Below are 13,836 nucleotides of genomic sequence, written 5' to 3'. Positions count from 1 at the left end.
TTCTATGTTCCTCTGGAGAGCAACATCAAGGATGTGCCAAACTAACATTTTCATTGTCCACTAACAAATGGAGTATTTTGTTTGCCACTGACATCTAAAGCGAAATGAAAACAAAAGCTTTTCAAAAATGCTGTTTTCCGGAATATGGCAGTTGTTGTTGTTGCAGTTGTTATTCGTCCTGTTCATAAAGGAAGTAAATTGGTTTTAGTTTTGTGTATTGTTGTGGTTTGTCGTTGCTGGTGTGTGGTTTTTCGTCAGTGGTCAAGAGTGTTCCAAAAAAAAAAATTGAAGTAAAGTGTGATTTTGAACCTCGACCACCACAACACACAACAAATATATCAGCAATGAAAAATGATTAGACCAAAAATTGTTGCAGACATTAGGGAAACTAAATGTAGTTGGTTTTTGTGGAAAAACAATGGGCAGTGGGTATTAGGATAATTTTTATTGAAATTAAAAACCAATTGAATTATATTCCTTAGCGAAAAGTCCAGGTTAAAATTTCAGATTATTTTCAACAAATTCTATTAGGTCTTCTTGGTGCTCAGAATGCACATTTTGTTCAGGTTGACAGAATTTTTGATCAAATCATCTTACAGGATACCAAATGTTCAGACTTTCAAGGATTTATATATTATTTAAGTTTTTCTTTTTTGGAAGGAAAAAAGGAAAATGTTTACCATTACACCAAAAAGTTTTCAAAACCTTTCATTTTGAAGTTTCCCGAGGAGGATATTAGTAGAATCTTTGGACATGGACTCACATCCATCTTTTTAAGTCCAAAACTATTTTAACCTTAGAAACAAACGGCGACCTCAATACCAATTATCAGAATTTAAGCTCTATAAGTTCACTCAACACCAAATTTAGTAACATTTCGTAGACATTTTGAAAATAATCTCCATATCTCATCCTCAGATACAGAATTTCAGCTCTATCAGTTCACTCAACTCCAAATTTAGTAACATTTAGTACACATTTTCAAAATAATCTCCATATCTCATCCTCAGATACCAACAGTGACAATTTTCTGGATTCTACCTCTGTTATTTCCCCACTGCAAAATTTAGAACCATTTAATTCAGTCATAATACGCATATCCAAAACCCACTCCTTCTCTCAACCACAGGCACCCAGAGTGAAATTCATATTTTTTTATCCGGATTTCTGCTATATTCCTACACACAATACGAAATTTGGTACTATTTAGTAATTTTCGAACAATTACTGTACACATTTCCAAAAACACCTCCATATCTTAAACATAGACACTAGGAGAGACCCAATACCTAATTTAGTACCACTTAGTACTTTTCGAACAAATACAAATATCTTAACCACAGAGACCTCAATATCAGATTGCGGGATTCCAGCTCAATCACTTCACCCAATATTTAATTTAGGCAACACATGAACAGCGAACCTAATGCCAAATTTCAGATTTCTAGCACTATTTGTTTACCCAATACTAAATTGTACCAAATATAGTACTATTTTGTACTTTTCGTACAATTGTTCTACGCCTTTCCAAAACCACCTCTTTATTACAAACCTACCACCAACAGGGACTCCAATAACATTTTTTCAAAACATCAGCCTCATCCATTCACCCGAAGCCAAACTGTTTCAAATTTAGTACCATTTCGTACTTTTTGTACAAATATAAGAAACATTCCCAAACCACAGCCAAATCTCAAACACAGATACCATTAGTAATCTGAATATCAAATTTCGAATTACCGAATTACCCAATATAATACCATTTGGAACTTTTCGTACAATTAAAACCACACAAACCAGCGGAGACCTCAGTATTCAATTTCTGGACTCCAGCTTAATCCCACATTTCCAAAACCATCTCCGTATATTAACCACAGACACCAACAGTGACATCCCTATCAAATATGACATGAATACACGAAGGGTTTGTCCTTTGGACATAGCAAATGCCAAGCGTGCAGGAAACTGCAATTTTTTTAAGTAGAGTGGCATTTCTATTGCAATTAGTGAATTCGAGATAGCAACATACTTCGCCGTAATAAGCGTATTTCAAATAAATAGTTGTGTTGTTTTTTAGTGTTAGCCTAAGGCGTTGTGGGTCAATGGTTCTTATTAAAATCATATCCCAATCTGATCCGATTTAAATATAATTTAAAAAAAATTACTTTTACACCAAACTCCGCCACACCTTTCATATTTCATTGAAATTGGTGCGTCAAATATGTGAAATCGGCCGAGAATATATATATGTAGCTATATCCAAATCTTAACTAATTTCCAATTAATTTATCACATTTATTATTATAACCAAATTCCGCCACACATTCTGAATTTCATTGGAATCGATCATATATATCGTGTTTGGTGCATAATATGTATGAAATCGGCCGAAATATATATGTTAGCTATATCCAAACCTCAACTGATTTCAATATAATTTGGCAATTTTTGCTGGTGCCAGATTTTGTCCCTCTCGCTTTGGGTGCATCAAATATGTGAAATCGGCTGAGTATATATATGGGAGCTATTATCACATCTGAGCGTATTTGAATATAATCTGTCAAATTTATTTTTGTACCAAATTTAGCCACTCATGCCGAATTTCGTTGGAATCGGAAATACGTATCGTGTTTTGTGCATCAAATATGTGAAATCGGCGGAAAATATATATGGGAGCTATATCCAAATCTGAACCGATTTTAATATAATTTGACAAAATTATTTTCGGATTAAATCCCGTTACATATTCCAAATTTCTTCGGAATCGAACATACATATCGTGTATGGTGCATAAAATACATGAAATCGGTCGAAAATATATATGAGAGCTATATCCAAATCTGAACCGATTTTAATATAATTTGACAAATGTATATTTGTTTTAATTTCCGCTACACATTCCAAATTTCATTGAAATTAGAGATACATAGCGTGTTTGGTGCATCAAATACATGAAATCGGTCGAAAATATATATGGGAGCTATATCCAAATCTGAACCGATTTCAATTTAATTTGACAAATTCATTTTGGCTCCCAATTCCGTTACTTATTTTAAATTTCATTACAATTGGAAATACATGTCGTGTTTGGTCCACCAAATACATGAAATCGGCCGAGCTATATCCAAATCTGAACCGATTTCAATATAATTTGGGAAATCAATTTTTTAGATAAAATCTATCACACGTTTCAAATTCATTGAAATTGGGGATACATAGCGTGTTTGGTGCATTAAATGCTTGAAATCGGCCGAAAATATATATGGGAGCTATATCCAAATCTGAACCGATTTCAATATAATTTGACAAAATTATTTTCGGATTAAATCCCGTCACACATTCCAAATTTCATTGGAATCGAACATTCATATTGTGTTTGAGGCATCAAATGAACGAAATCGGTCGAAAATATATGTGGGAGCTATATCCAAATCTGAACCGATTACAATATAATTTGGCAAACTTATTTTTGTTCCAAATTCCGTTACGTATTCCAAATTTGGAGACTGTATCTTCAACCAATCAATAGATATGTGCATATAAAATCTGATGCTATATCTCCAGTTCCAAGTGGAAATTCAAAAATGTATATAGCCTATGTTACTTTCAGGCGATGTTGCAGTATATATGGAAATTTTCAGGAAAATCTATTCAGCGGTTTTCGAGTTCATAAATTACAAACAAACAAACATACAAACATTTTCCTCTTTTATAGATATAGAAGAAAAAGATAGAAGATTAGAAAGTATACATAATCCGAAAATATTCTCAAGGACCCCTAAAATCGTCATGTTTACCAAAAATAAATCTCTTAACAAGGAAGAGGTACACGTGCAGTAATAACATCAACATATGGAGGATCCTCATGGCAGGAGGGGTAACAATCAAAACCTCTTTCATCCAACATTACGTACTCACAACCACATCACCTATGCGTGTGTATAAGTGTACATCTCATATTTGGTTTATGTTTCATTTTCATTGGCAAATAAACATTGACAAAAAAAAACCCTGCAACACACATTCTCCCACAACCTAAAACACACACATTCATATTACCACTTACACAAGCAAACATATATACATGTGTGTACCTTTCATTTGGATAAAAACATACCAATCTAAATGAATTACCACAAAAGTGTGGATGCGAGTGTGTGTGTGCTTTCACAAAAAGGATTTCCGGGAAATAAAGGCCAGTGAGTGAGAGAGTAGCAAAACAACACACACAACTAACTATAGAACCAATGAACAAATTACTAAATTATACATAAACATGGTTGTTTTGTGTACGTTCCTTTATTTTGAATTCTCGATAAGCAAACAACTAAATTAACGGAATGTTCTTTTTTTTTTGACTTTTATGAAAATACAAGTACTACAATAAAAACAAGCGCAGCAATATTCAAATTTTTAATTGCCACCATTTCATGGGAAAGCAAACAGAAAATTCTCTGTGAGGTTAAATGCTATGTAGATATGTGCGCACAAAGTGCGAATTAAACACATAGATGTGGATGTTGATAGAACAGCGTATGATTTTAGTAAATCCACTCAATCCTTCCCCAGTTTCATTTTAAGCAACTTCTTCAAATGGTCTTTATAGAATTTATATCAAAATTGAAAAATGAATTTATAGTTAGAAGACATTTCGAAGCCAGACCGCCTTCAAAAATCGTCAACAGATAGAAGTCTCACAAAATATCATGTGGAACTGGGAAACCTTTAAAGGTCGTCTGTAGATAGGGAATCTAACTAAGGGCTTCTATTCACCGAATACCTCCTGAAAATCTATAGAGAGTAGTCTTGAGGTTTTCTATCTTAAGAAGGCCGTTCGAAAGCTTCCTGTCTTAAGAAATCAGTTTAAAATCTTCCTGTCATTTAAAAATCGTTCACAGGCCTTGCTTATATTTTAAATCTGTAGTACATATTTTAATAACCACATATTTACAAAACAGTTTTTAAGGCGAAGAGAAAATATTTATAAAAGATACAGCGTGAAATGAAAAAACTGCAACCAACTTCAGACTCCTGTCATTTCTAAGCCACTCGTCCGACAGCTGTTAAAATTATTCCAATGACAGCTCATTATATTGTTTACAAGCGTACAAAAGCATTTCGGTGAGAATTTTCTAGAAAAAATGTTATTCGTAATGGAATTCAAGCGTGATAATGTGATTTCATTATATTTGGCTGAATCACAAGTGGCTAGCGTTAGAGTACTCCAGCATTTAAAAGTGAATAAATCTATTGTGTTTCGTACCATCGCTCGTTACCGTGATACTGGTAGCGTAGCCTGACGTCAAGGAAGTGGACGGAAGAAAAGAGCAACATCAGCAGAAATTTTTCGAAAAGTAAAGAAGCGACTTGATCAAAATCCGCGTCGCAATGCTCCATTTGCAAATATTGAAAAATGAGGTTGGGATAAAGCCATTGAAATTCCAAAATAAGAACTTACACTGCAACTGAGAGGAAATAGACTCAAAAGAGCTAGAGAGTTGCTTCGCTTGGCCGAAAGTGGTAAACTGCCGAATTTGGTTTTCTCCGATGAGAAAACATTCATTGCCCAGCAGTTTGTAAAGAAACAAAATTATCGTGTTTACTTGCCAAAGAGGTCAGCTGAAAATGTGCACTTTCGGTTGGCCACCAGAACTCAAGTGCCGGCCATGGTGATGGTGTGGGCCGCCATAACAGCCGATGGTCGCTCGTATTAATCGACCGTGGCATTCGAATAAATGACGAATATTTTCGCGAAAATATTGTGGCCACAGACCTTGGACATTCCAACAGAGCTCAGCACGCGCCTCCCAAGAATGGTTACAAAATGAGGTTCCTCGCTTCATTTCCAGCGCACAATGGCCACCAATATCTCCGGATACCAATTCGTTGGACTATAGTGCCTGGAGTATTTTGGAAAGCAAGGTGGGCACTAAAAAATATCAATACCGTCGGAAATGGGCCCAATTACAACATTCAGGCAGCGTGTGACGGTTTCATTGGCCGTTTGAAGGCCATAATTCGTGACCAATTCGAACAAATCTAAACTTATTCTAAAATGTGATGCTATTTCCGACATTTTTTGCTTTCATTCAATGAAATTTAAAAAAATAAGTGTAAAAATAATGGCGTTTGATTTTGTTGCAGTTTTTTTATCTCACCCTGTATAATTTCAAGGTGTTTTATGTATATGAATAATCTATAAAATTTAAGACTCCAAATTCTACCCATAGAAGAGCTCTTAAAGATATCCTATCTTTAGCATGCTTATGAAGGATTTCTATATATCAAAGAGATCTTCTAACAATACTACAACTTGTGAAGGACTTCCATCTACAGAGTAGATATTAAATGTCCTCTGTCTATAGAATAGCGTTTAAAGGTTTTCTGTTTATAGAATAGTTTTAAAGGATATTCTGTCTCAAAATGAGCTTTAAAAGGTATTCTGTCAGTAGAAGAGCTTTTACAGCCCTTTTAGAATCTATAACATATATCTAAATGTCTTCTATTTATGAAATAGCTTTTTAGATCTAATGTATATAAGAAAGCCTTAATATTGTGTCTGTAGAAGAGTATTTAAAGGTCTTGTAACTTTAGAAGAGCACTTAAGGGTCTTGTAACTCTTCTGTAGAAGAGTATTTAAAGGTCTTGTAACTTTAGAAGAGTTCTTAAGGGTCTAGTAATTTAGAAAAAAAAAACTTTTGCAGGTTTATCATCCATAGAATAGCTTTTTAAATGTCTGTTGTCTATAAAAGAGCTTTTAAAGGTATATTCTTAATAAAATAGCTTTTCTGTCTATATAATAAATTTTCTTCGATCAATATAATAGCTATTAAAGATCTTCTTTAGCTTGAGGGTGGTCTTCTCCCCAGAGAAGTGCAATCTTTTAAGGATTTCGATATAATAAGCTTTTTTTAAAAATATAAAGATTTAAGAAGGTCTTCCATAGACGAGCTTTGAGAGACGTTTAAAAGCTCTGGTAACTAGTTTGTATAAGCACTCCTATAAATTGATGCCGTTTCAAAACTTTTTAAAATAAAATCATATTTAAAGATCTTCCATAAATAAATGTCCTTAAAAACTTCTTCTGAAAATATCCGCTTTTTCCAAGTCCATCTATAGGTAGGAGTCTTTAAAACGCTCTTTTTAAAGATTGCATTATGAATAGATGAGATCTTTATAAGTTCTTCTAAATGAGCTATATCTTCGGGGCAGAAGACCTTCCTCGATAGGTAAAGCTAGGAGCTTTTATTATATATTTTTATACCCTACAACACTATGTGTTGGGGGTATTATAAGTTTGATTGGCCCAAAAATTATGTAACACCTCGAAATATTGGTTTCCCACATAGGAAAGTATATATGGATCTTCCTAGCTCGCCGAGCTGAGTCGATCTAGCTATGTATGTCCGTCCGTCCGTCTGTCCGTCTGTCCGTCTGTCCATGTTAATTTGTAATCACTCTACAGGTCGTAATTATGGCCCGATCTTCACGAAATTTAGAATGTAGGTGGGGCTTGGACCAGAATAGAACCCTATTTCTTTTGGAGATGATCGCCAAATGTTTAGGGGTTGAAATGGACCAAATACTGGAAAAATTTCGGATTTTGCAGTAGCTATACAGGTCGCAATTATAGACCAATCGACGCGAAATTTCGTGTGTAGATAGAGTTTAGGGCGGGGAAGAACCCTACTAATTTGGGTGGTCATCGGATAATATTTAGCGGGTAAAATAGACCATATCTTTTGTGTTGAAAAAAATCAAAATTTTTTCATTAAACCGTGAATATTTTAAATCCCGGCGAAATCACAAAGCCATCACAAGGTTACTTCTGACCTTTACATTGATGTTATTATCCAACAAATCAAATATATAGCAAAATATGTGCGATATATATGTCTATCAAAGAAGATATGCTTGAAAGATCTCTTATATGTGGAGAACGGCTGAACTGATTTCGACAGTTCTCATTAATTCAGAATGGCCTCTTGGCAGGAAAGAAAAAACGTCTAAAAAATCGCATAAAAATATCTCACTAAAGATGAAAATATTGATTTTGTAAAATTTTCTCATATTTTTCAATTTTGTCATATTTTTGGCATATTTTCATTTTGAATTAAACATTTGGTAATATTTCTACAGCTAACAAAACTAAGTAGTTAGGATATGAGAATATCATATACAGATCTCATTTATGGCCCGATCCTTACGAAATTTTGCATGTGGATAAGATGAGGGTCAGAATAGAAGCCTACTCTTTTTGGAGATGATCGCCATATATTTAGGGGTTGAAATTGACCAAAAAACTGCAAAATTGTCGCCAGATCCTCAGGCACATTTGAATGGGGGTTACCGCACATTGCAAAAGCCAAGCAGTTTCGGATGGCCATCCAAAAATATTCAACGTGTGAAGGAGTTTGCAACTTTTGTAGACAAAATACGAAAATGTCCATTCCAGTGACTTTTTGGAGAATTCACAAATACAGGAAAGACACACTTCCAACTATTTCGTTAACGCTGATTTCGTTGAAGAATATAGTCAAATGTCTGTATCTCATATAGATGCGTTTCAGTCAAAAACCAATAATAAATGTTAATCTTTTGCCACTTCTGAGAGATTTTGGGTGCAACATCTACCAATAAATTGGAAATGAGCAAATTAGTTTAAGTTGCTATTATTCGATAAATAGAGAACGAAACCTGATGGTTTTCTTTTATTATTTGTCACAATATCTTGTGGAATTCTGTCGAGTATTTCGCCTATATAAACTGTATGGTTTATTATAGTGTTGTAGGGTATTCAACGGTCGGCCCCGCTCGACTGTAGCCTTTGCTTACTTGTTTTTTAATAGAAAAACTTTTACTGATTCTCCAAATTTAAATACCTTAAATACCTTCAGAAGACCTATTTCTGAAGATATGGGTCTTTAAAGGTATACTTATAGGTAAGAGTCCTTAAAAGACTATTTTTATACTCTACACCACAAGGTGGTCAGGGTATTATGTCTTTGTGCATTTGTTTGTAACAGGCAAAAGGAAACGAGATAGACCCATAGTTCCTTTTGATGATCAGCAAAGAATCACTTTCTGAGTTGATTTATGCATGTCAGTCCGTCTGTCCGTCCGTCCATGTATTTTTGTGAACAAAATGCAGGTCGCATTTATTATCCGATTGAGATGAAATTTTCCAAACAACATTTGTTTGACCCAAGACGAACCCTATTGAAATTGGAGATAATCGGTTCAGATTTGGATATAGCTCTCATATATATCTTCGTCCGATTTGCCTTTTAGTGTGCACCAAACGGGTAATATCAGCCCGAATAGTATGGAATTTTGCACATGCAACCAAATTAGGCCTAAAAATAAGCATGCCAAATTTGATGGAAATCGGTTCAGATATAGCTATAGCTCCCATATATATTGTTCGTCCGATTTGTTATTTTTGCCCTCCGCAGCCGTAATATGCACTCTGTAACAACAATATTTGGCGAAATATATCAAATGCAGCTCAGAAATACCTTTGCTAAATTTTATCGATATCGGTTCAGATTTGGATATAGCTCCCATATATATCTTTATCTGATTTAGAATTAATTTTGCACCAAATGGGCAATACAAGTCCGAATTTAAAAGATACAAATGCTTCGGCGTATTTAGTCGTTTAAATTTTAAATTATAATTATAATCATAGCGTGTATGATTGAATTCTCCCATTAAGAGAGAAAAAATTTAAAGCCTAGGCTAAAATCCGCTTTATAAGGTTTTCCATGAAGGTTATTAATCTTGGATTTTTGGATAGAAGACCTAAAAGAGGTCTTAGATGGATTGGAGATACTTCAAATAATAGAGTGACCTTCAAATTTCCTTCTTAAGACTGAAATAATTTTGTAATACATATCTATAAAAATATTTTTATTTTTCACAACTTACCTAACTGGCGTTGTGGCTCCGGAACCACCACGTGATGAGCAATTTTGTCCATTGGGATGTGTGGGTGATGTATTGGATGTGTCATTACCGGCTGATGTTGCATGCGAGACCAGCCAGGCATCCACAACCTGGCGTGTGGCTTTTCTGTAATTGAAAGAAGAAAAAAAAAAAAAATAAAAGACGAAATGGAAAGAAGTAAAAATAAAACCAAAAGCAATTAAATGTAGGAGATGTCAATCAGCTTGGAAATAATAAAAGGAAAAAAATATAAAGCGAAAAATATGGGTGGAAAAATGCAATAGGAATTCTCGAGCGTGGGCTATAAAACATATGACATCAATATAACTAACATTGAGAGCTCATAATTTTTATATGCCCCTATGTGGGTGCGATTTATTATCGTTTTGTAGGATTTGTTGTTTTTGAAACAGAGGTAGGTGGATAGATTTCCCGAAAGGTCATATTTGTGAAAAGTTGGAAGAAAAACAACTGAAAATTATTAGAAAAAGAACAGCCCACAGGTGTTGGGAAAGAATTTGGATTATTTGGAATGTGCATCCCACAAATGTTGAACCTAACATTCTTTGGACAACATTCAAGGACAACTGTCATAAGGGGTTTGTAGGGGAAAAATACGAGATAGCTGGAAAATGGCATCTCTGGAACAAGACTTGTAAAACAATTATTTGAAATGTTGTAAGGTACTAAGGATCTTCCCATGCCAGCCCTCCTCCTCCCACCAAATCTGTAACTCTTAACAACATTCAATATTGCTATTTTGTCGAAAATTTGTGTTTACTTGTTTTGTAGTTGCCAAAATAACAAGGAAAAATTAGGCAATATCGACAGTCGTTAAGAGCTACTGTATCGATATAGAAATGAGACATTTAAAATGTCAAGGTCCTGGAATTCATATACAAGGTTCGACCTATTTTTTTTTAGTTTCGGAAAAGGTCTCCCTGTTTTATTTGCTCAATGTTGCAAATTTCCGCCACTTTTCTCACCTTATAAAATAATCCTGAACAAATTCCGGATGCTCGTCCATCCACGCCTCCATGCGTGCATATTCCGGATCATAGTGCCTCTGTGGTGATAGTGGATTTAAACCTAATGATGTTGTGCAGGATGATGATGAGTAATTATTATGTTGTTGCTGTTGTAGTTGCAATTGTGGTTGGTATTGATGCTGCTGGTGTTGTTGCTGTTGCTGATATGTGGCCAGGGGGACACCGGTACGATTGTGTAGTAGTAAATTTTGTTCTGAACCATAACCTGTGCCCCCCAGCTCCGTGGTCATCCTACCAATGCCAATGCCGCCAGCACCGCCGCTGCCGCCAGCTGGACCAACATAAAGATTTAGGCTACTGTGCGGATTTGAATTGTAGGAATTGTATTGAAATTGAGCAGAATTTGTTGTGGGTTCTTCAATGCTGTGCAGGTGGAGACCTAAAAAAGAAAAGAGGAAGGGGAATTTAAATTAGAAAAATTGTTTTTTTAATAAAATAATAATAATAATAATATTATTAATAATAATAATAGTAATTAATACGTATTATATAAACAATCATTTGTTAAAATATTTTAATAAAAAATAAATATTATAAATCCTAAAAAATATTTAAAAAATATAATAATTAGCTCTTACTATGTTGAAAAGCCATTTACAAAATTTAAATTATATAGATCAACCTACAGCTAATATATTAGGAGATTTTAAACGTTTATTTAGTGTAGAATATTCCGTCTAAAGACACTTTATGCCTAAAACGAAATTTTATGTTACTTTCAGGCGTCAACTCGAAAAAGGGTCACGGAAAAATTGATCCAAAATGTTTGAAAATATTTTCGATTTTTTTTTTTTGCAACATTGAGGTTTTGTTTTGTAGTCGGTGGAAATATAGATTTCTTTTCTTCAGTGACTCATAGTGTAATTTGAGGAAGAATATTTTTGTCTTTAATGTCATCCTTCTAAGATGAAGTTTTGTAGGAGAGTTTTCCATAAACCCACATAGGGTACGGTTTTAACCCCAAAAATGGGTTTTTAAATATAAACGAATTCCTGGCGTTTTGATAAGATTTAGACTTTTGACATCTTCTGGGACCCAGGGTAAAATTTTATGGCAAATAATATTTCAGAATATTTTGACAGGCTATGGCCACGTTTAAATGTAGTTATTTACCAAAAAACTTCTTTTTTGGCTCGCTTAAAGGTTAGAGTTTTCAACCAAAATTATTGTAATTTTGCCAAAATCAGCGGACTCCAGGGAATCTTAATCCGAAAATTTTCAAAAGTGTGGATGTAAACTTTCAAAACACCGATTGACGATGTAAACTTTCAACACACCGATAAGCGTTGCTTCTTTTTTTATACCCTCCACCATACATAGTATGGAGGGTATATTAAGTTCGTCATTCCGTATGTAAATCATCGAAATAATAATTTTAGACCCAACAAAGTGTATGTATTCTTGATCAACGCAAAATTCTAAGATGATTTAGCCCTGTCTGTCCGTCCGTCCGTCTGTCGGTCTGTTGTAATCACGCTACAGTCAAAAGGAACTGAGGAAGGGAGCTAAAATTTTGTACAGATATGTCTTTTGTCTACAATCAGGACAAGTTCGAAGATGGACTATATTGGTCCACGATATCGTATATTGGTCACATATAACGGTAGCCACGATATTCGGAATTTTGATGATTGTAGCCACATTTTTCAATGGAATTCTCCGAAATTCGACGCAAGGAGTACATTGTTAGTACTTTACCCCCTAAAAGAGAATACACGATATCGTGAACTTATATGGATAAGTTCACGATATCGTGTATCCCCCATATAACGGTACCTCCAGATATTCGGTATTTTGATGATTTTAGCCGCATTTTTCAAAGGAATTGTCTGAAATTTCACACAAGGAGTTCCATGTGAGAACTTTATCCTCTAGAATAATATTGTCTATTTAGGTCTACGATATTGTATAGCCCCCATTTAATGGTACCCCCGATATTCGGTATTTTTTATGATTTCAGCCAAATTATTCAATGCAATTACGTTAAAATCCACACAGGGGGCTCCTTTTGAGTACTTTACCCCTTAGAAGAGAATTGTCTTAACATCCTCATTTTAGTATAGCGCCCATATAACCGTACCTCCAGATATTCGGTATTTTCATGATTTTTGCGACATTATTCACCGAAATTGTTTCAAATTTCGTATATAAAATTCGGAACCGTTACTTCAGCCTATGACGCAAATTACTTATGCAGGATCCCGTCTTCGTATAGCTCCCATATAACGGTTTTCATTTGAGCGGTATTTTTCGACGGATTTTTTTTTTTTGTTGAAATTTTTAAAGTTTCTTCCAAATGGTGGAGGATATAAAAAGTTCGACCCGGCCGAACTTAGCTGCTTTTTTACTTGTTAGTTCCACTTTCAAATCGGTTAGATTTTTCTGGTAATGTATTTTGTCGCACAGTGTTATTATAATCATTGTAACGATTTATAAATATTTATTTTCTTATATTTATTAGCTTTATTTATTATTATTATTATTATTATTATTATTAATATTATTATCATTTTTATTATTTTTATTATTATTATTATTATTATTATTATTATTATTATTATTATTATTATTAATATTATTATTATTTTATTATTATTATTATTATTATTATTATTATTATTATTATTATTATTATTATTATTATTATTATTATTATTATTATTATTATTATTATTATTATTATTATTATTATTATTATTATTATTATTATTATTATTATTATTATTATATTATTATTATTATATTATTATTATTATTATATTATTATTATTATTATTATTATTATTATTATTATTATTATTATTATTATTATTATTATTATTATTATATATTATTATTA

General features: G+C 33.5%; 1 protein-coding gene across 6 annotated transcripts in view; it reads right to left on the bottom strand.

Annotated features, from left to right (window-relative positions):
• Positions 1–13,836, bottom strand: part of LOC101895958 (dual 3',5'-cyclic-AMP and -GMP phosphodiesterase 11) — a 228,749-nt gene that overhangs the window by 59,261 nt on the left and 155,652 nt on the right. For all 6 annotated transcript variants that reach the window (XM_020037344.2, XM_059124591.1, XM_059124590.1 and 3 more), the window contains 2 exons: positions 10,935–11,376; positions 9,931–10,074 (listed from right to left, as the gene is read on the bottom strand). In XM_020037344.2, the coding sequence (XP_019892903.2) occupies positions 9,931–10,074; positions 10,935–11,227 (437 nt within the window). In that variant the 5' untranslated portion in view covers positions 11,228–11,376. The remainder of the gene's footprint in view (positions 1–9,930; positions 10,075–10,934; positions 11,377–13,836) is intronic.

The sequence above is a fragment of the Musca domestica genome, unplaced genomic scaffold (genome assembly GCF_030504385.1).
Source record: "Musca domestica strain aabys unplaced genomic scaffold, Musca_domestica.polishedcontigs.V.1.1 3, whole genome shotgun sequence".
Lineage (NCBI taxonomy): Eukaryota > Metazoa > Arthropoda > Insecta > Diptera > Muscidae > Musca > Musca domestica.
Note: the sequence above shows the minus strand (reverse complement) of the source record. Positions and strands in the feature narration are given on the sequence as shown.